At 39.3% G+C, this 23,198-nt stretch overlaps 1 protein-coding gene across 1 annotated transcript; it reads right to left on the reverse strand.

Annotated features, from left to right (window-relative positions):
* Positions 1 to 9,889: 9,889 nt before the first annotated feature.
* LOC128583497 (calcineurin subunit B type 1-like) lies at positions 9,890 to 11,172 on the reverse strand. The gene has a single exon (XM_053587699.1). It carries the CDS (start codon positions 10,783 to 10,785, stop codon positions 10,273 to 10,275), a length of 513 nt encoding a protein of 170 aa, XP_053443674.1. The 5' UTR covers positions 10,786 to 11,172; the 3' UTR covers positions 9,890 to 10,272.
* Positions 11,173 to 23,198: the final 12,026 nt, after the last annotated feature.

A 23,198-nucleotide genomic window follows, 5' to 3' on the forward strand; every position in this document is an offset into this window, starting at 1 on the left:
CCCTGGCCAGAAACAACCAAAATACCAGATAAAAGAAACAAAACAACAGTTTTAAAGACACTGGACATCAGGCAATGAAGGACAGTGATCTCCGTAAGATGTGAAATAAATGAAGTGAGCCCGTGACTGCCCTAACTTACTTCTTTGAGAGAGTTTCCAGGTCATGGTGCTAGGAAAGGAAACTGGTGGACTCTTCGATTAAGGAAATGGAGCTGAGAGTCTGGGAAAACCAAGGTGGCTAGAAGTCTCAAAGCAGAGTACTAGAGAGAAAAGAGGCACACAGAACATGAACTCTGGAGACACACAGAGGGAGCTCTTGAGTGTTCAGCAAAGTACTGATTGGTGCACGTGTATGAGGAAACTACTTGAGGCTAGGAAAAGAACCACCCAAAAGTATCAGAAAATAATTAGATGTTGCTCAAGATTAGGAAGACTGCCTGTTAGCATAAGCTAGATAGGACCATCTCACGATCCATGGGGCAACACGTACCAAGATCCAATAGAAAATTACCAAACATGAAAAGAAGCAAGAAAATATGACCCATAGTAAAGAAACAAAGCAATCAATAAGAACCAACTCAGAACCTACATGGATAGAATGAGCAGGCAAGGACATTAAAATTGTTATTTCAAAAACTTAAAACTTCCCAAAATGAAACACAAGGAGAAACAAAATAAAACATGAACAGAGCATCAGTGAGCTGTGCAACAATATTCTGGGCCAGAAAACAAATTTTAATAAATTCAAAAGAATTCAAGTCATTCAATATGTGTTCTCTGATCATAATGGAATTAAATTAGAAACCAACAGAAAGATCTGAAAAATCGCCAAATATTTGGAAACTAAACAACACCTACTGTTTTCTTTCCTTTTCTTCCTTTATTTTTCTTTTTGAGACAGGGTCTCACTCACACAGGCTAGTGTGTGGTGGCATCTTTATAGCTTGCCGTAACCTCAAATTACAAATTACAAAACCTGTGCTGTAACCTCAAATTACAAATTACAAAACCTGGGCTAAAATACTTTTAACAGCATGAAAAGACAGGCCAGGCAGAGTGGCTCATGTCTGTAATCCTAGCACTCTGGGAGGACAAGGTGAGTGGATCGCTTGAGCTCAGGAGTTTAAAACCAGCTTGGGCAAGAGCAAGACCCCATCTTTACTAAAAGTTGAAAAAGTAGCTGGGTATGGTAGTGGGTACACAGCTCCTTGGGAGGCTGAGGCAAGAGGATCAGCAGATCCTTATATTTCAGTTTTCTGGTTTTGAGCCCAGGAGTTTGAGGTTGCTATGATTTATAACACCATGGCAATCAACCCAGGGTGACAGTGTGAGACTCCTGTCTCAAAAAATAAATACATACATACATACATACATACATACACACATACATAAAATTTAAAAAGGATGAAAAGGCAAACCACAACCTGAGAAAAGAGAAAAGATAGTTACTAAACACATACCTGAAAGACTTGTGTCTAGAGTATAAAAAGTACTCTTAAAACTGAACAAGAAGATAAATATCAATTAAAATACAGGATCGGATTTGAACAGATCATTCAGTACAGAAGATATTTACACATGAATAGATATTCAACAGCATTAACTATTACAGAAATGCAAATTAAAACCACGATGAGATTCCACTATACATCTACTAGTAGACTTTTCAAGAAAACTGAAATAAGGATCCTCTGAATACCTGTAGCAACTGCAACTTTCACATTGCTGGTGGGAATACAAAATAGTACAGCCGCTTTAGGAAAGAAGTTAGCAGTTTCTTAAAAAGTTAAATATGTCCTTAGGATGTGATACAGTAGTCCCACCCTAGGTACTTACCTGAAAGAAATGAAAACGTATGTTCACACAAAGACATGAGTATGAGTGTTCTTAGCAGTTTTCATAATTGCCAAAAAATTGAAAACAACCCAATTGTTCACAAACTGGTGAACGGATAAGCTGATATAGCCATACGACACTGTCCCTTGGTATCTGTGGGGAACTGGTTCCAGGACTCTGCAGATACCAAAATCTGTGAATGCTATACTATTTGCATATAATCTCTAGTATACTTGAAATCACCTCTAGATTACTCTTAGAATATTACGTAATACAGTGTAAATGCCATGTACATTGTTGCTGTACTGTATTTTAACACATATTATTTTTTATAGTTTATTCTCCCCCCAACCCCCCGACCCCACCCCAAATATTCACCATCTGTGCTTGGTTGAAGCTGTGAATGAGGAGAGGACTAACTGCACTGACAGATACAACATGAATAGTAATATAATATCAGAACAATGATGCTAAGTGAAAGAAGCTTCACACAAAAGGTTACATACTACATCTGATTTCATTTCTAAGACAGTCGGGAAAAGGCAAAACTATGGGGATGTAAATCAGATTGTGGTTGCCAGGGGCTGATGGTGGGAGGAGGGGACCGACTGCAGAGGAACATGAGAGGCTTTTTTTAGGGCGCCAGAAACATTCTATTTGGGGAATGTGATGGTGGTTACATAATTATACATTTGTCAAAATTCATTGATTGGTGCACCTAAAAAGAGTGAATTTTACTGCATAAAAATTATACCTCACAAAAACTGACTTAAGAAAATATAAACCTAAAAAAAGTACTACGTGAAAATAAAGCTAAGAAAAAAATAACTTACAGTTTTTCCAACTCAAGAGTTGTCATGAGGATGTTCTCGACTGTTGTAAGTGGGGCTTGTGTTGTTCCCATGTCTCTGAAGGAGAAAGTCCGAACAGTCAAGATATTAACCCCAATAGAAAAATTCTGTACTTAAAAAGATATTTCAAGGACATGTCAGCACTTCAATTTTTGTTTCTATATAAACAATTTTTGTTTCTATATAAACTCTTCAGCCAGCTCAAGAGTTTATTTGCCATAGAAGATGATTACAGAGCTTTTACTGAAGAAATGTAATTATGTTCATTTGCAGCATCAAATTAATGACATCGAATAATGGAATGTATACACTTTTTAACATTTATCTTCCCATTTTCTTATTGGATTCACCTCCCTGGATTACTTTATTTACTTTTTTTTTTAGGGGGGAGGTGTTTTTTTTTGCAGTTTTTGGCTGGGCTGGGTTCGAACCCGCCACCTCCGGCATATGGGGCTGGCGCCCACTCCTTTGAGCCACAGGCACCGCCCTTTATTTTTTATTTTTAAAATAGAAGCATCTATTCTTGTTTGCTTTCTGGGATAAATGATATTCCTACATGCATCTATATATATTATATTTATATACATTCCTCAATACTACTGTTCTCTTTCCCTGCTGGCTGTCTTACCCATTCATTACACATCCATTCTTAATCTCTTTTCTTTGCCAATAACCTTTTTTTAATAACCAGTTAAAGTTTAAATTATGACTTTTTAGCCTAAATTCAACATACTTAATCTTTGATGAAAATAAAAAATAACAGCAGAAATACTCTCATGATTCATGAGATGACCGCAATACTTACAGATATTTTAATGCTGGCAATTTATAAAGATATGAATCTTCAACAGTTGTCAGAGGATTACGATTGAGAATTCTGAAAAATGCAATTGAATTAAAATTACCTGCATTTCAATGTACATGTAACTCCACAAAGAGTTTATATTCGTTTTTTAGTATGAAACTTGTAGGTAAAAAAATAAAAACATTTTCTGTTTTTCCCTTAAATCATCCTAAGACTCTGCCAAGCACTTTTCCTTTGGGAACTACCCAGGTTTATTATGCCAGTTACCCTCCATAATCTGAGGTGTTTGTCTTTCATCTTTTGAAAATTTTTTTAAATCCGTGGTTTAATTTATCTGATTAAGAAAAAAATGGACCAAATTCTTGGCTTTAGAGCTAAAGAAAAAGGGATAAATCTGAGAGAAGGGAATTCTTGGCACACACTTGCACTCATAGTTTTGTATCACATCACAACCTTTGTTACTGTGCTTGTAATCACCTGGGCACTCGTCAGTCTCCTGGACTGTCAGCCCCTCGAGAGTGGGGACCACAACTTATTGACGTTGTCATACCTGTGCCTGAAATTTACTAGATATTTAATCAATGTTTGTTGAAAACATCATTTTATTTAAATATCAGTGAAACGAATAAATTAATTTTGACACAAATTTGTATTCCAAAATGCTGGAACAGATTTTCTTTTCCATTCTTAAAAGCAAACAAACAAAACAAAAGAGAGAAATAGCAAGAGAGAAAAGAAAATCTGCCTTTAGGTTAATTCTACTCAACAATTATTAGTGTACTTCTGCAGAACATTATAAAAATAACAATTATATAGCTAATATCTATTGGGCTGCCAGTCGTTTGTGATCAGCATTTTACATTTAGTCCTCACAATAAGCTTACGTGGTAAATATTATCTTTTATAAATGAGGAAACTGAGGCACAGAGAGTTTATATAACTTGTCCTAGACCACTAAGCTAGTTAGAAGCAAAGCTGAAATTTAAAGTTAGTTCTGATTGCAAAGCCTGTGTTTATCTTCTCTGAAGAAAAAAGGTTTAAAATAGCTGGTACTTTAACCTTAATTCTGTGACAACTAAATATAAAATACCTTCCTAAACTTCATCTATTCATCTGGGAGAACCTCTTGAGAATGACATTTCTCTTTTTACTACTTTTCCCAATCACTTCCCGTGATTAAATATTTAATTAGCCCATGGCCATGGAGACTTTAGAGATTTAAAACCATATTGTAGGCTGGGCATGGTTGCTCACACCTGTAATCCTAGCACTATGGGAGGCCAAGGTGAGTGGATTGCCTGAGCTCACAGGTTCACAGGTTCAAGACCAGCTTGAGTCAGAGCAAGACCCTGCCTCTAAAAAAAAAAAAAAAAAAGAACTTGGCGTTCTGGTGGGCACCTGTAGTCCCAGCTACTCGGGAGGCAAGTACTCTCGTCTGACACAAGAGAATCGCTTGAGCCCGAGAGTTTGAGGTTGCTGCGAGCAATGACGCCAGAGAACTCTACTGAGGGTGACAAAGTGAGACTCTGTCTCAAAAAAAAAAAAAAAAGGGAACAAAACCATGTTGTAGGTGACAGCAGTGAAAATGGTGGAGTAAAGACATCTGAAAATTCATCCCTTCATAAAAACAACAAAAATATGGCCAAAATGTCCAGAATCAATGTTTTCAGAACTCTAGAAATTTAATCAAAGTCACAATGCAGCAACCCAAGGAGTGTTTATTCAGGAAAAATGGCTAAATTTCAGAAAAAATAGTGAGATTTGTGTTGTTTTAGCTTACCCTAGACCATCTTTTGCTCCCAGCTCAGTAGTAGCCTTAAAAATAGCACACATCTGGGTGGCACCTGTGGCTCAATGGGCAGGGCACAAGCCCCATATATCGAGGGTGACGGGTTCAAACCCGGCCCCAGACAAATTGCAACAAAAAAATAACCGGGCGTTGTGGTGGGCACCTGTAGTCCCAGCTACTTGGGAAGCTGATTCACGAGAATCGCCTAAGCCCAGGAGCTGGAGGTTGCTGTGAGCTGTGTGACGCCACAGCACTCTACCAAGGGCAATAAAGTGAGACAAAACAAAAACAACAAAAAGTAGCCCACATCTCTAGTACCAGAGGGAGCAAAATGGAGCCAGAGCTCTTTCAAAGCCACAATTCCAATGAACTGTCATTATTTGACCTGTTTGTTACATGGAAGACCTTCCTGGAAAGGCTTGCTTCTATTTGACCTAAAAGGGTGTTTGTGGAAGACAATTATAAGAAGTGTCTTAACATGGCAGCTACATGAGGCGATGGGTAAAAGTTGGCACCTTTTACCAATAGATGGCTTGGCACCTGCAGCTCAAGCGGCTAAGGCACCAGCCACATACACCAGAGCTGGCGGGTTCAAATCCAGCCTGGGCCTGCTAAACAAGAATGACAACTACAACCAAAAAATAGCTGGGCGTTGTGGCGGGCGCCTGTAGTCCCAGCTACTTGGGAGGCTGAGGCAAGAGAATTGCTTGGGCCCAGCGGTTGGAGGTTGCTGTGAGCTGTGATGCCACAGCACTCTACCCAGGGTGACAGCTTGAGGCTTTGCCTCAAAAACAAACAAACAAACTAACAAAACTTAATAGAAAAGGCCTAGGAATGAGATATCCATAGGAACTCTGAAATACTCCAACATTTCCTTGTTAAGCTGGAAGACCATGAGTCACATTCCTTGAAATCTGGAAGGTCATATACATATTTAGGACTGTGAGCATGGTCAGGAAACATCAGAGAAGTCCCTAACCTCTCATCCATGTCTGATTCTGAGGTTCTGCACAAAGCAGGCAATGAAAGCTAAGGCAGAGCTATAAAACCATCTTGCTGAGTGCTGAAGGTACGCCCTAACACGCACACAAGCCCCTTGGGAAAATCTCGGAGACTTACTGGTTCTAGACTTTTAAGGAAATCTCTGTTCATTCATCAGCAGACTAACCTACCCTAGTAGAGATTTCAGTGGCCACACATGACAACACAAATTAGTTCCAAAAAGTCACTAAATAAATTAATAATAACTACTATAATAAGCAGCAGTACACACCAAACCCTGGGGGCAGGGATCTGATTTCTAGAATTGTTACAGTATACGTAGTATTATTTAAAATATCCAATTTTCAACACAATTTATAAGGGGCACAAAGAAACCATGCATAGGGGTGGGTGTGGGGGTTGGAAATCAGTAGATACTGTCCCTGAGGAAGTCAAGATATTGGGCTTACTAGACAAGAATTTAATTCAACTATTGGAAATATGTTCAAAGACGTAGGGAAAACATTTACTTCTATAGATTAAAGTAGATCAAGATCAAGGATGGGTACACAGAAGCCTAAACAAATACTAAATGAGAAACTTTGCCTTTTGGGGCCATGTGGTCCAAACATCCATCCTGAGCATAATTGTCCTCAGGATGGGGTTTATACAAAAAGAGATGTAACAGGAAATTTATTAGCCACCTTAGGACAAATCACTAAAGAGACTAAAATAAGGTGACACAACAAAAGTCTCTAAATTCCTTAGCTTAAGTGATTAAGTTTCTAAATTCCTCGGCCTTTTTGTTACAAGCCTGCAACTAAACCTCAAAATATAGTAGCACAACACAGATCAATTAATTTTGTAGCCTTGCCTTTAACATTTTGATTTTTACCTTCGTGTTGTCTAGAAGGTTTAAAAGCCTCCATGAGTACCTGTCCACCTCCAGTCCCATCTGGCCTAAAACACTTCATGGATGTAAGTCCTTTTGGCTCTTCAGTTCTCTTGGCCATGAGGGTCCCACCAAGGGCCTAGATGGAACCAGGGCAGGGGCCATACCATCCCAGCTGTTGGAGCCTAACACAGCCACACACAAACCCTTCACCCTCCTCCTCCTCCTTTCCTCCTAAGACAAAGACACAAAGGGTCTAGTTACCCACACCCCCTCAGAAATTCACACCAAAGGACCCTGACATTCTTGGCAAGCTGTAGAATTTGCCTACCAGCTACCCTACACCCCTGTATTTGAAAGAGTTCTCTAACTGCCCCTGAGCACAGACTTTTGCACTGCCCAGGTGAGTCACCCTTCCCTTCTAACAAACCTGGCCCGAACATCCAGTCTTGCTCTCGGGATGGGACAAAATAAGAGTCTGGCCATCAATGGTGCCTCTGGTGGATCTTGGCCAAAAGGGAAGAATTGTGAACCAAAATAAAATCTTAAGCCGGGGGGTGGGGGTGGGGGCACAGATCTTGGCCAAAGGGAGAAATTGTGAACCAAAATAAAATACTTAAACCAGGCGTGCTGGCTTAAGATTATTTTTTTCAAGTTTCAAATATTTTGTCTTCTTATTCATACAGTATGAACTTTTCTAAAGATCCCACAACATGATGTACCATGCAGAAGAAAAACTAAACATTCAACATAAACCACCCCTCCCCTACCCAACCCACACACAAACTAAAAAAAGAAAGAAAGAAAAGGGGCGGTGCCTGTGGCTCAAGGAGTAGGGCGCCGGTCCCATATGCCGGAGGTGGCGGGTTCAAACCTACCCCCGGCCAAAACCAAAAAAAAAGAAAAGGAAACAAACCCATTCCCCAGTAAGGAAATAATGTCTGCACTATTTTTCTGTAACGCCAGCCAAGATATGCACAAGCAAGGGAAATAGAAAGCATTTGCTAAAATATTTGTAACAAATACTAATGTACAAAAAATTCACAAAAGACTAGTTTCCCCCTTGAAGCAGAGCACAGGGCAGTTGACACTGGAACAGATTAAACCACTGGCTGGGATTATAAACCAGAGGAAGATGTTACATGAAGTGGAGATTTTCAGTTTGAATATTAACATTTCCAAAGTTTGGCAACATTGTCTTTTAAAATTATGCAAATTATGTAAACAAGAGGTACATTTTAAATTGATCTACATGCAAAATTCCATGTCATGCAAGGACACCAAGCACCGGGATTTTTCTCTCACAGGCAGAGCCCATGATGTGCAGCACTCAGTTGAAGGAACAGCCATGGCAGGAGGTGCGCTCAGCTTAAGATTCAGTCACCTCTGGGTGGCGCCTGTGGCTCAGCTGGTAGGGCGCCCATATGGCAAGGATGGCGGGTTCAAACCTGGCCCCAGCCAAACTGCAATAACAAAAAAAATAGCTGGGCATTGTGGTGGGCGCCTATAGTCCCAGCTACTTGGGAGGCTGAGGCAAGAGAATCACTTAAGCCCAGGAGTTGGAGGTTACTGTGAACTGTGTGACGCCATGGCACTCTACCAGGGTGATAAAGTGAGACTCTGTCTCTACCAAAAAAAAAAAAAAAGATTCAGTCAACTCGATTCAACCTGCCCTTTTCCACTCATTATTATAAAACCAGTTTTTATAGAAAAACTATATCAGGAAATACTGTCATACAAAGCTAACCAAAATGTTTTTCTTCCAGCCAATAGTACCTTTGCAGAAAAGGGAAGGGATAACATCAAGTGGTAGAACAGGATATACTACTTTTATATCACACACATCTATTAAGTTATTACCCATTACCAATTATATGGGCAAATCAAGGAAAACCGTTATGCATTCTCTATGCCTTACAGTAAAGAGAGGTACAAATTTGAATAGCATTTTGCTCTTCTGTGACATATAATTAGCAAGATTTCTCCCATTTTAATCACAAATATATATGGGTGTTTAGTACATATATGCACATTAAATGTCCCCAGTTTTTATTTGCTGCAAGTCTTTTGAAACATAAAGGGAAATTCATGGTTCAAACACAAGTTTAATGACAAATTATCCATTTAATGAAACAGATGGATATCCAAAGCAGTTACACGATTATTTCAGGTATTCTTCATTAAGTAATGCATATAATAAATCATGACTGCCTAAGCTAGCTTCTGGCCTTTATGTACAAAATCACAACTGGTAACTTACACTTACTCAGGGACATTCAATAAATGCAATGACTCCTAGATGTAAAGTAACAGAATGAAGCAGCCATATGCATTGTGCAGTTATCACATGCACACAAGAACTAGCTCTTGGCAGTAGCACTGAACTATACTTTCTCCTCAAGGAGAGGCATATTAAAAGCTGCTCAGCAGTGAGATGTAGTCCCTGGAAATATATTCTTAAGTATAAATAAAGTTACAGACTCCTTTGTTACAAAAATGTAATTAAGGTAAATAATAAGACATTAACAAATGCTTTGTCAATCTCTCAAAGGAGAAAGCACAGGAAAAGGAAAACAGCTGGCCTAACACCGGGCTCAAATTGTACAATCTCCTATCTATATATAAAACTGTGTGAAATAAAAACACAAACAAACAAAAAAAAACTGTGTGAAATAAAAGTAAGGATGTTTTATGTTCTGCTTGGCACTTTTACTCTATTTTGTTTCTGAATCAAAGTATATTAAATTAAAGCCAACCTACTACACACTAGAAAGCTACATATATCTACATATAAATATTTACATATGTATATATACTTTCTTGTTATAAAACATGAAGAAAAATAAATTAAAAAGCCAACCCCTTCCCTTTCTCCACCACATTGATATGCTCTTTTCATGTTGCTGTTCTTCAGACTTTAAAGTGCTACACTGAGTCATTCAGAGAGTAAGAGTTCAATAACACTTGGTTGGCTTCATGAGGCTCATGTTGGAAAACGTGGCTTCACAGAGAAAAATACTTCCATTTAAATACACAGAGAGCATTGCTGGGCATCTTGAGCAGATCTTCAGAGATGGATGAGAAAGCAAAAGTGTTGGGTGGTACTCTTTAAAAAGAGTCACACATCTACCACCATCTCTTTGTGGATGTCTAGGCCACCTACAACAGCACAGAATTCTTCAAAGGATATTCTTCCATCTCCATCCTTATCTGCATTTATTATGGTTTTGTCTACGATTTGCTGTAACTGTGTATCTTTCAGATTGTTCCCCACCATCATCTTCAACACCTGGAAGAGTTCCCCATTGGAAATATAGCCATCCTTATCCATGTCATAGTTAGGAAAAGCAAACCTTAACTTCTGCTGCTTATCTCCTTTGACACTGAACTGAGAGACTCCCTGGATAAATTCTTTGAAATCTACTTCTCCATTCCCATCTGTGTCGAATCTATCTATTACTCGCTGTACTAAAGAATTCTGTTGTAACTCAGGCAGAGACATGAACTCTTCCACACTCAAAGAACCAAAACTGCCCAAATCAAGCTTCTTAAATCTTTTTCCTAACGTTTTAATTTCATCTGCACCAAACTTTGAGCACATTTCCAAAGAATAACTTGCCTCATTTCCCATTTTGCTCGGCGGGTGGGAGGCTCGCTGGCCTGGAGAAGTGTCGGCGCTGAGACGGGCTCCAGGCCAAGCAGGCCCAGCTGCGGCCCCCGTGTGGCCTGCGGGGAGGGGGTGGCGGTTGGGGGAGGGGAGGAGGCGTTGCAGGGCCCACGGCCTGGTGACTGGGCACGCGAGGGACCGGGCAGGGCGGGGTGGAAGAAATGAAGGTCGAGATTCACAGACCGAGAGCGCGGGAGGAAGAGACGGCGACAGGGAGGAGAGGCAGACAGGCAGAAAAGAGGGGCAGAGGGCTGGGTGGCCGGGGCTGCAGCCGCACGCTCACGCTGGAGGCTCTTGCTGACCCGCAACCTCAGGCGCGACAAAGGCGGAGGGCGGGAGAGGGAGGGGAGGGCCGAGCGCAGCAGCGCGCGGGGCGGAGGTGGGGGGCGCGCGCGCCGGCGGCGGGGGCGGGGCTTCCGGGAGCTCCGTGTGAACCCGCGTGCCCGGCTCGGCTGCGGCAGGTGAGGCCTTCTAAGGAGCTGTGGTTTGTAAGATTTTATTTTAGTTCACGACTCCCCTTTTGGCCGAGATCCGCCAGAGGCAGCATCGACGGTCAAACTCTTACTCTGTTATATTGGTCGCCAGTGAAAGGTGTAAGCGGAGATGAGATGACACCAGAGCACTCTACCAGGGGGTCACAAAGTAAGATTCTGTCTCAAAAAAAAAAATAATAATAACTAAAAATAAAATCTTAAGGCTCCCCCCTCCAGCTGACTAATTGGACCCCCCTCTTGGCCAAAGGGCTGAGTTGCTAGCGCTAAGAGGGGAAGTCAGAAATGCCTCATCAAGCCCCCTCCCTTCTGGGAGACTCCTTAACAGGCCTGAGGCTATAGAGGACAAATCTGTAGGTCCTCTGCTTACTTAACAGTTCACTGGACTCTAGGTATTTGTCAGACCTGTTGTCTCTAATTAACAGATGTCCTTAACTTAAAGGATCCCAAGCCTTTAGACCCAGGGTCCTCAACCTGCGGCCCGCGGGCCACATGAGGCCATGTGATTGTATTTGCTCCTGTTTTACTTCAAAATAAAGTTTGTGCAGTGTGCATAGGAATTTGTTCATAGATTTTTTTTTTTTTTGACCTATAGTCTGGCCCTCCAGCGGTCTGAGGGACAGTGAATTGGCCTCCTGTTTAAAAAGTTTGAGGATGCCTGCTTTAGACAAAGCTTCATTTCTTTAACCAATTACAAATCAAAGAGTTTTAAAACCCACCTATAACCTGTAAACCTCCATTTTGAGATGTCCCACCTTTTTAGGCCAAACCAACTTACACCCTGCCTTATATTGATTTATGACTTTACATGCAATTCCTGTCTCCCTGAATTGAGTCTGAAAGACTTGGGACAAGACCCCCACTCTGTCCTGGGCTGACACGACCCCCAATCAACTGCAAGAGACGACTCTTGATGCAATCAGCATGAGGTTTTTTTTTATTTTTATTCCAGCATGCTGGGGCCTAACCCGTGACCCTCTCAGAAGCCGAGGAGTTAGGCCCCAACCACGGATTTTACAAGCTTATAAAGGCAAAAACCACAAAGTAGGCAGGAGTAGCAGACATAGCAGGGGCTTTAACAACAAAGTAGGAGGGGGAGCAGACATAGCAGGGGCTTTCCAGATAAGAAGAACTCTGGTTCATTATTCAACTGTCTTAAGACAAGACTAACAGTCAAATATTTGCTTAATAGTAAACATTTGCTCCAGCTCGGGGCTATCTCCTGGAACAGTTACAAAAGGTCACATTCTCACAATAGGGGGTGAGAGGTGGTCACATTCCTATGGTAGGGAGTGAGAGGTGGTCACATTCTCATGGTAATATTTTCTTTCAAGTCCAGTTGCTCAAGGTTTCTTGGGCATGGGTCCAGGCCATGGTCCTCAAATTCAGTTCTTAGAATAGACCTCTTCAAATTATTTTACAGAGTTTGCCTTCTCTTCTGTTGACAATGTTCAGTGAAGGTGGTGAGTTCAAGACATTTGTACTGATGCCATCTAAATCTCTTGGTGGAGGGATCTAATGAATCTGGTTCTTTGGTGTGAGGGCAAAAGAAAAACAGACCCTTGTGTTCTTCCTCTATGCAAGGCATCAGTAAATTAACAAGGGAAGAGAAGAGGTCCCTATAAGACTAGCCTCTGTAGAAACTGTTAATCAGTTCCACACACACCCTAAACCCCTCCCTCTAACCCAAAATGAATGGTGTGAAATTAGACTTCCAAACCTCAAGACAGGTGGACAGTCTTTTCCAAAGTCAAGTTTAGAAGAAGATCTTCACCTTGAGTCTGAAATTTCCTTCAGGCCATAGATCATATATACCTACCATGATCTGCTTGTGTCACAGAGAAATTATTGAATTTTGAGCTGAAAGAAAATAAAACCTACATAGCTTTTTTCTTTTTTTTTTTTGAGACAAAGTCTTGCTTTGTTGCCCTTTGTAGAGTGCCATAGTAAGACAGCTCATAGCAACCTCAAATACTTGGTCTCAAGTGATCCTCTTTCCTCAGCCTCCCAAGTAGCTGGGACTACAGTTGTCCACCACAACCCCTGGCTATTTTTTTCTTTTTTAGAGACAGGGTCTCATTCTTGCTCAAGCTAGTCTCGGACTCCTGAGCTCAAGAAATCCACCTGCCTCAGCCTCCTAGAGTGCGAGGACTACAGGTGTGAGCTACTGTGCCTGGCCCCTCTACATTACTTGTTGAAGGGTAGTCAGGAAAGCAAGTATATGGAATTAGGCTAAAGTAATGTATTTTCTTTCTGAACATTTTTTGCACTATAGCTTAACATGAACACCATTTTCCCCCACAGTGCAAAGATGCCCACAGATCATTCTTCATAGGTATGTATTTTTTTAAAAAAATAAGGTTTGGGGTGACAGGGAGAGAAGTGCCCTATGGCAGATTTTCTGGAATTCTTTCTGCTTTACCATTTATTTATTATTATTATTATTATTTTGGCAGGTTTTTTGGCCAGGGGCTTGGTTTGAACCCGCCACCTCCGGCATATGGGACCGGCGCCCTACTCCTTTGAGCCACAGGCGCCACCCTGGTTTACCATTTAAAAGAAACTGACTCTGGGTGGCACCACTGGCTCAGTGCATAGGGCACCGGCCCCATATACCAAGGGTGGCGGGTTCAAACCCAGCCCTCGCCAAACTGCAACAAAAATAAAGAGCCAGGCCTTGTGGCGTGTGCCTGTCATCTCAGCTACTTGGGAGGCTGAGGCTAGACAATCACCTAAACTCAGGAGTTGGAGGTTGCTGTGAGCAGCGTGACACCACAGCACTCTACCGAGGGCAATAAAGTAAGACTCTGTCTCTACCAAAAAATAAATAAATAAATAAATAAAACTAAAAGAAACTGACTCCGAGAAAACATCCTTCCCCTTTTGCACCCTGGAGGACTTTGTGTTACGCTTCCTCCTTTGTGGCTATATGCTGTATACATTTCAGCGGTTAGAAACTCTGTACATGAGTAGGAATCAAAGTCATATTCAAACGTAGGATTTCAAGGACAATTCACATATCAAAGCAGCATTGTTGGGGCTCCCAAGACAATGCTAATTTGAGCATTACTTGCTTGACATCTTTTATCACCCATTCCAAAGATCATTTCTAGGGAAAGCAGAGCATGTCATATGGAAGTTACACAAGTCTCCTGGCCTCTTTGTACCTTAGTTTCCTCACCTGAAAAAAATGGATGGATCCTTTCTGTGAAATATAAATATAACTTTAAAAAAAATTAAAAAAGAAAAATTGGATAGATCTTAAGATATGCTATTCAGAATTCATAATGAGCTGATACCTAGTTAACTGATAACTGAATGATGCTTTTACACATAGCTTTTTATGTGTTCATCTATTTAACTTACACCTTGTGTAAAAATTGCATTCCATGCCACGCCTGAAATGTTCCGAAGCTCAGTTCACTGATTAAATTGCAACCAAGATTTCTACAAAAAACAACAACCATGGTGTTCAAGTGAAATGATACAGATGATATAATTATCCCCCTTAGTTACTGGTAGTAAATTACCCCTTCAAAATTTATTCTACTAATGATACATACAAAAACTAATGAGTCCAAACAGTTTGCTGTCTAATAGAGCTGAGTTCATGGATTTTGTTCTAAAGTATTAACCCACAATACCCAAACTTTAATACAAATGAACAAGACTATGTTTCAAAGATTACCGTGATTTGCAAATAGCTAGGTAACCAAATAGTTTCATTATTTGCACAACAGATTAGCAGCACTTGGATAAGATTTGTTACATGAAAATTATTGTGCTTCAATCTCTTGAGGAGAGCTAATGAATATAACTCTATACTCCCTATAGTGTTACAATTCTATAACATTTGTTACAAGCACAATTTTTAAAAAAATATTTCACACCACTAGAAAATCAAGTAATTATATCTTCCAAATGTAATTACTGCTATGATTTAAACAAGTCATTTCTGCTTAATATTTGTACTGTAGACAATAAGTTCACCATTATTTTCAGGGGAAAAGGACAAAACTTATTTTAACTCCTATGTGATTATCTTAACCTTAGTGATAATTTGAATAATAAAGGAAACTCAACTTTACAATAAAAACTGCTCAGAGAAAACAATGAAGTGGCCTGAAATTACAATCTTTAGAACAAAGCAAAAATAATTTATAATTGCTTCATCTGATTCAATGATTAATGAAACCATCATTTATACTGGCCCTAGACAAGATAACCTATATGGATTCTTTTCACTTATAAACTCTACTATGAAAATTTTAGGACATTGTATCTGTCTTTCCTGTTTATTTCAGACTTTGCTACCACAACTGAAAGGATCCTCCAAAATAAATGTCTCTCTGATTGTTGATTAGCAAGGTTCATTAAAATCAAATAAATGAACAACACAAAAACAGTTGAAGAATTAGCTATGTGGATTACGAGGCAAAAGGAATGCATCCAGGTAACTATAAAAAGCCAAAAAAATCATGTTGTAAATTATTTTACTGAACCGATAGAAGGTCTTTTTAATGATATAAAAAAGAAATTAGAGTTTAAAAAAATCCTTCAGGAATTAGTAATAAAAATTCTTATTGTACTAAAAAAAAAAAAAAAAAAGGAAAGACATAAGCCGATAAAGAAGAAGAAAAGATATTCTTTCAGAGCATTCATCATTTGGCAGTGATTCTAACTTATATATGACAAAACATAACCTCAGTACTTCCTCTGTACACGAAGGAAATTTCGCCGTAGAAGATATTGGCTTATGATTTATACTTTATTGCATTTACTATACATGCAATGTGTAGATACGAAACAGTGAATGCTCAGCCAATACTTGTGTTGAGAGATCTTTATTTCTCTATGACAGAGTTTTGCAACTTCAGTGCTATTGATATATTAGCTGTATAATTCTTTGGGGGATTTGTCCTGTACATTGTAGGTCAACAACATTCCTGGCTTCTGCCCACCAGGTGTCAGTAACATACCCACAGTTGTGACAACTGAAAATGTCTCCAGGCATTGCCAAATGTCGTCTGGGTACAAAATCCCACTAGTTGAGACCATTGTTCTATTATGATCCCCTCTGATCTGTGTAATAATTCTCACACTAATAATTTTGTGTGTAATAATTCTCACACTAATCTTTGCTAGAGATTAAATGAATTTGCTATAAATTTTAGTAACTTTCTACTAGTAAAATTTTAATCATATTTCAAAATGAATAGCAGAGGGTTTATAAGTTTAATAAAAGTTCCAAATGTAATGAAGTTCTATTTGTAACTTACACATACTGCAGAAATGGTAGTGATTCAAAGGTACGTCTTTCAATAAATTGGATTTTATTGCAGGATAAATCTCTAGAAAAAGTAAAAGAAGACACTGCCTTGATTTGATACCAAATTAGTGGGAACAACTAGTAGAATTTAGAATGATAATAATGAATATGTAGCTTTTGTCTACATTCTAAACTTTTGGACTTGTATTTGAACTTTCCATAGCCCCCTAATGCTCCCTGTATTTCATGATTTTCACCAATAAAATATGCAACTGTAGATCTTAAAAGATTTTGGATGTAATCTTTCCCTGGGCAGCAGGAGACTTGACTAAACAACCTTTTGTAGCCTCATCAAATTCTAGATTAGAAGCTTCAAGTTTTTATTTTTCTATATAATTTCTAATATGAAAAGGAATAACCTCACATTTTACACCTTTCTGGTTTAATTCTGTTTTTCTAAGCTAGTTCAATACCAAAAGAGATAAAAGATATCCTTTCACATCCTTTGAAAGGAAGTTACCCTTCTAATTAATACATAACTTTGAACTAATTCAGAATTATACCATATTAATAGAAATTCATTTTGGTTTTATATTGCCTTAATATTCCATGAAAGCAATTTTTTCGGTGGTACAGTGATGGGACGTAGCAAAAGGCAACACGGAACTGGATTTTTATTTGAAAACACCCCTTAACTATAGTTGACTATTTCACTTGACTCCAGTTTATCCCTCGCTCTTCACCTGGCTGTTGTCACTCTGTGCTGACTGGTATCTCTTCCTTCTAAACCAGTGGTTTTCAACCTGTGGGTCGCGACCCACAGGAACTGTGTATTAAAGGGCCGCGGCATGAGGAAGGTTGAGAACCATTGTTCTAAACTATCCTGCACACAATTGACCAGATGAACTCTCCAGAAGTGATTCTCAAAGACCAGCATATGGGAATTTATGAAAGATGCAAATCCTTGGCCTTACTCTAAACTGACTGAATCAGTAGCTGTGGAGTTGTAGTCCAGAACCAAGGCCTAACAAGACCTCCAAGTGCTTGTGGTGCAGACTTAAGATGGGCGTAAAGCATGGTGGTATAGCATGGTTCCCTGCGATGGCTTTTGCTTGGCATTCAAAGCCCTAGAAAGTCTGGCTCCAGTCTCCTACTCTCTCTCCTTGCACTCTACAGGTACTCAAAGCATTCCTCAAATACTTTGCTGTATTTTGCCTTTCTCCCATTTCCCTTTTCCAAGTTTGGACTATTTCCCCCCAAATCTGTCTAAGGAAATCTGTCTAAGGATATCTGATGGCCTTCTGATAGATCCTGTTCTAGCAGCATTGCTCTAGGAACATCTTCTCTGATCCAAACTCAAGTCTTTTCTCCTCCTTCTGTGCTCCAGAAGCAGTTTGTCCCTCTTAGTGCCCATAGCTATGTCTTCTTTCCAATGCAGTTATTTTTGCTCCCATTTCTTTTAAGTATAAACTCCTTGAAAGCAGGGATTAGGTCTTGCTCATCTGCAAGCCCACTGTGTTTAAAATTGACACATGAGAATACAGTAGAACCTCTCTAAGCTGATCACTTGCTGGACTGTAACAAACCAGGCAACTACAGTGGTGGTCGGCATAAGGAACTTCCACTGAGCACATGTGGCGCATGTCTGGTCTGTGAAAATGAGGTAAAATTATGGAGGTGGTCAACCATGGAGGTTCTACTGTATTTATAAAATGAGTGAAAAGCTGAGAACGAGGAGAAGAAGAAAAAAAAATGTTTTAAAAGAAATGCAATTTTATTACTTTGTATCCTTCTTCTGGGCCTTTGCAACCAGCCCTTTGTCATCCTCTTAGTGCTTGTCTCGTTATGGTTGATGCTTACATGTTTGTTTCCCCTGTGAAATGTTAAGTTCTTAGAAGGGTAGGAATCCTGTCTTACTCATCTCTCTGACTCTAATATTAGCCAAAGTGGTTGGCATATTCTCTTTGTTTTTTTAATTGGTTGGCATTTTTTAAATGAATGAGAATATATCCTAACATGAAAGATTAGCTTACAAAATATGCATATGTCATTGTGGAAGTAAGGAAGGGCCTACTCCATTGAGCAATTACGTCATTTACTTTTTTCCCCAAATGTGGCAGAGGTGCCTAAGAAGACCAGTACAAAGGTGGTCATGCCTTTAAGGCCTAGAAGGTTAGATCATTCAAAGGACTATTTTTAGTGTCATGTACCTACTTCCCTTAAGTCTTCTACATTTGAAAGAAGAATCTATTTGCTAAAGAGCAACATTAGTGAGCTTAATAAAGATTAATGATGTACACACTTCTTGACCACACTTCTTTGCCGTGGGCAAAGGATAAAACTCAGACTTTCATAGCAAGGGATATAGTATCTTCTTATCTTTAAAAAGATAGAAATAAATACTATGCAAATATTCCCTCCTTGGCAATAAGGCAGGAGAAATTTTCATTTTGTAATTTGGGAAGAATTAGGAGCATTGGTAATATGCTTATTCATTGTAAACATTTCTAGCTATACCATTTAACCATAATTTAAACAACTTTTTTTTTTCTTTTTGAGGCAAAGTCTCATTCTGTTGCATCAGGCCAGAGTGCCATGGTGTCAGCCTAGCTCACAGCAACCTCAGACTCCTGAGCTCCAAGCTATCCTCCTACCTCAGCCTCCCGAGTAGCTGGGACTATAAGCACCCACCATAATGTTTGGATAATTTTTCTATTTTTTAATAGATACAGGGTCTCACTCTCAATGAGGCTCGAACACATGAGCTCAAGGGATCCTCCTACCCTGGACTCCCAGAGTGCTAGGATTACAGGTGTGAGCCACTGCACCTGTCCTTAAACAACTATTTTCAATAAGAGTATAGTAATTTCTGCTATGAAATCCTCACTGCCAGCCTATTCTCTTAAATATATATATTTACTATATGATTAAATTAAATCATATCTGTATGATTTTCATATCATGTTCTTATATTAAATATTTAATATTCTTTAATATTTTATATTCTTAAATATATTTATTCTTTATAATTCATCTGCTTATTTAATAGTTAAATGTTAATTTAATTCAGATTAAATTATCAAAAACTTCTGGATTAATGGCATTCAAACTAGTGTAGATGGTCTATATTTTCCTTTCCTTTCCTTTGAGCAACAACTTAAAGTTTAATTCTTCTCATGCTACTAAACCAACTTTTTCAAATCCTTCTTCTTTCTTTCTTTTTTTTTGCATTTTTTTCAGCGGGGCTGGGTTTGAACCCACCACCTCCGGCACCTAGGGCTGGCACTCTACTCCTTCGAGCCACAGGCGCCACCCAAATTTAGCCTTTTTCTGAAGGCTAAATAGTAATATTTTAGGCTTTGTAGGTCACATATGGTCTCTGTTGCATATTCTTGTCTTTCTTTTTCTTTTACAGACCCTTTAAAAATGTAAAAACCATTCTTAACTTACAGGCTCTAAATAAAAACAGACTGTGGATTAGATTTGCTCTATGGGTTGTAGACTAAATATAAATATAAGCAGATGATATATAAAACTTATAAAACAAGGTTCAATGGGTGCCAATAATTGCTCAGATGTTATTACCACTTTTTCCTTATAAGCAAAGTTTTTTTCTATCCGTATCTTATCTATATGATTTTAAAAACTAAAAATGCACAGAGATGGGCTAGAGACGGGCTAAAACTCTACACGGATTTAGAGAACTGCAGCATTTTATTGCTGAAAGAAGTTTTAGAGATTATCTAATTTGAACCCCTTATTCACTTTACAGATAATATCACTAAAAGCTCATAAATAAATATGATTAACTAACTAACTTACAAATACTGGAGGGATAGCAGGCCTTCAAACGAATCTTTATGTAATTCGGTCATATGATTTTCACTGAGAATTCTGAAAAAGGATAAGGTTATTTGTTATTTCTTTTTTAAGATTTTATTATTGTTTCGGGTTAATCTGAGGGCACAACGAAATAGGTTACAATGTTTGCATTAGTTAGGTAGAGTTCCTCTTATAATTGTGTACTGCCCCCAAGAAGTGTGCCATGCACTCGAACATTGGGCCCATTGAGTGGGAGCACCTCCATCCTCCTCCTTCCCCTCTCCCTGCTCCCTCTTTCTCCATCCCAGACCTTGAATTGATTTGAGTTTTTCTCTTATGTGGGAATGTATCAGATTATCTACTGGCCTCATGTTAGTATTGAGTACATTGGATTCTTGCTTCTCTACTCTGTGATACTTTACTAAGAAGAATGTGTTTCAATTCCATCCAGATTAATACAAAAGATGTAATGTCCCCATCTTTTTTAATGGCTGAATAGTATTCCACGGTATACATATACCACAGTTTGGTATATCCATTCCTGGTTGGTGGCATTTAGATTGCTTTCACATTTTGCCAATTGTAAATTGAGCTGCGATAAACAACATAGTACAAATGGCTTGAAGATAGAATAATGTTTTTTTTTCTTCTGAATACATGACTAACAGTGGGATTTGAGGAATCAAATGGGAGATCTAATTTGAGTTCTTTGAGGATTCTCCATACTTCTTTCCAAAGAGGTAGAATTAGTTTGCAGTCCCACCAACAGTGTAAAGAAAGAGGTTATTTCTAAATAAAAATGCAAACAATTTGCCATATAGGACTAACTCCTATCTGTGGAGGAAACCTGGGTAATGGTGCCAATTGAATACACTCATTCTTATTTAATTTCAAGGTGGCAACATCTGCTTTGTTTTCATTCAAACCTTTCTTCACATTTTCCTTTTGTGTCCGATCTCTACACACACACACCCCTACCCACGATTCCCACCAAATCGTATATTTAATACCTACTCTCTAGATCACAAAATACCTGTTAGAACCCAACTCTTGTTCTAATTTAAGACCAGCAGAACTGCCATTTCCTCATCTCTTTCCCCCCAATTTTTTTTTTTTTTTTGTTGTTGTTGTTGCTTTTTTTGAGACAGAGCCTCAAGCTGTCATCCTGGGTAGAGTGCTGTGGCGTCACAGCTCACAGCAACCTCCAACTCCTGGACTTAAGAGATTCTCTTGCCTCAGTCTCCCAAGTAGCTGGGAGAACAGGTGCCCGCAACAACGCCCAGTTACTTTTTGGTGGTAGTTGTCATTGTTGTTTGGCAGGCCCAGGCTGGATTTGAACCTGCCAGCTCGGGTGTATGTGTCGGGTGCCTTAGCCTCTTGAGCTACAGGCACCGAGCCCCAAATGTTATTATTAAAGCCCCACATGGACCTATGTCAGGCTACAAGTGAAGGAGGAGGGAGATAATGTTTTTCTAGTTTTTGGTGAAGACCTTGCTTTGTGTTAAAATAGTCCTTCAGATACAGATCTCTTGTGACCTTCTATTGTCTCAGCAAAATCATCATCTGAAGATTAAAAAAAAAAAAAAAACTCCTGTGTAAACGTTCAGTCCGTTTCCTACTCATGGAAGGGCTTGAGTCAAAAAAAGAGTCACATATGGATACCTAGTTAGGGTATTAAGTTGGTACTGATACTAAATTTTTCTATAATCCATGGCCCCCAAGCTTAGGGCTGTGACTTAAGAGAGAGAGAGGTGGAATAGAGCAGGTGCCTGTGGTGACAGCCAGGGTCGAGCCAGACCATCTGCACTACCACCAAACCCTTGATGGGTAGGGTCTATAGTGGTGTAGCCTCAACTGGTCAATTTGAAATCTGTGGGTGGTATAGAATTGTACCAAGTTCCTGGCTTGTATCTCCCTTCTAGTTCTTCAGGAACTTCCAGCTTAGACAGAAGCAGTAAAACAAACAAACAAACAAACAAAAAAAAAAAAAACGAGCCCTGCCAGTATGTGCTTACAACAGTGCCATTCATTCAGCCATAGGCTTGTATTCTGTCTGCCCTAATCACTAAGATAGCGATCTAAGAATCATGAATGTATTTTCATTTTTTAAACACTTAATAACCAATTATCATTCAAATAGACATTTAAAAACCATTTGTTTTGGTTGGATTTAGGACCATTATCATTCCTTATGAAAAGGAAGATAGCTCAGAGGCTTGCTATTCAGAAAGCTTTGTCAGATGCATTACAGAAACTATTGATTGTGGTTTTAGGTAAGACTTCTTTAAATTTAATTTTTCTCATTCATGTGTATGTGTGTATCTGTATGTGTTTATCTATTTTTTGGGAGGCAGAGTTTAACTCGATTGTCCAAGCTAGAATATAGTGGCATCATCATAGCTGACTACAACCTAAACTCCTGGGTTCAAGTGATCCCCCTGCTACAGCCCAGCTAATCTGTTTTGTAGAGATGGTGTCTTACTCTTGCTTAGGTATGTCTTGAAGTCCTGGCCTCCATCAGTCCTCCCACATCAACCTCCCAGAGGACTACAGGCGTGAGCCAGTAAGCTTAGATATTTTTATAATTTTAAATAATACTTATTTTTTTTTGAGACAGAGTCTCACTTTGTCACCCTTGGTAGAGTGCAGTGGCGTCACAGCTCACAGCAACCTCAAATTCTTGGGCTTAAGCGATTCTCTTCCCTTCACCTCCCAAGTATCTGGAATTACAGGTGCCAGCCACAATGCCTGGCTATTTTTTTGTTTGTTGGTTTTTGTTTAGCAGGCCCTAGCTG

The sequence above is a fragment of the Nycticebus coucang genome, chromosome 4 (assembly GCF_027406575.1).
Source record: "Nycticebus coucang isolate mNycCou1 chromosome 4, mNycCou1.pri, whole genome shotgun sequence".
Lineage (NCBI taxonomy): Eukaryota > Metazoa > Chordata > Mammalia > Primates > Lorisidae > Nycticebus > Nycticebus coucang.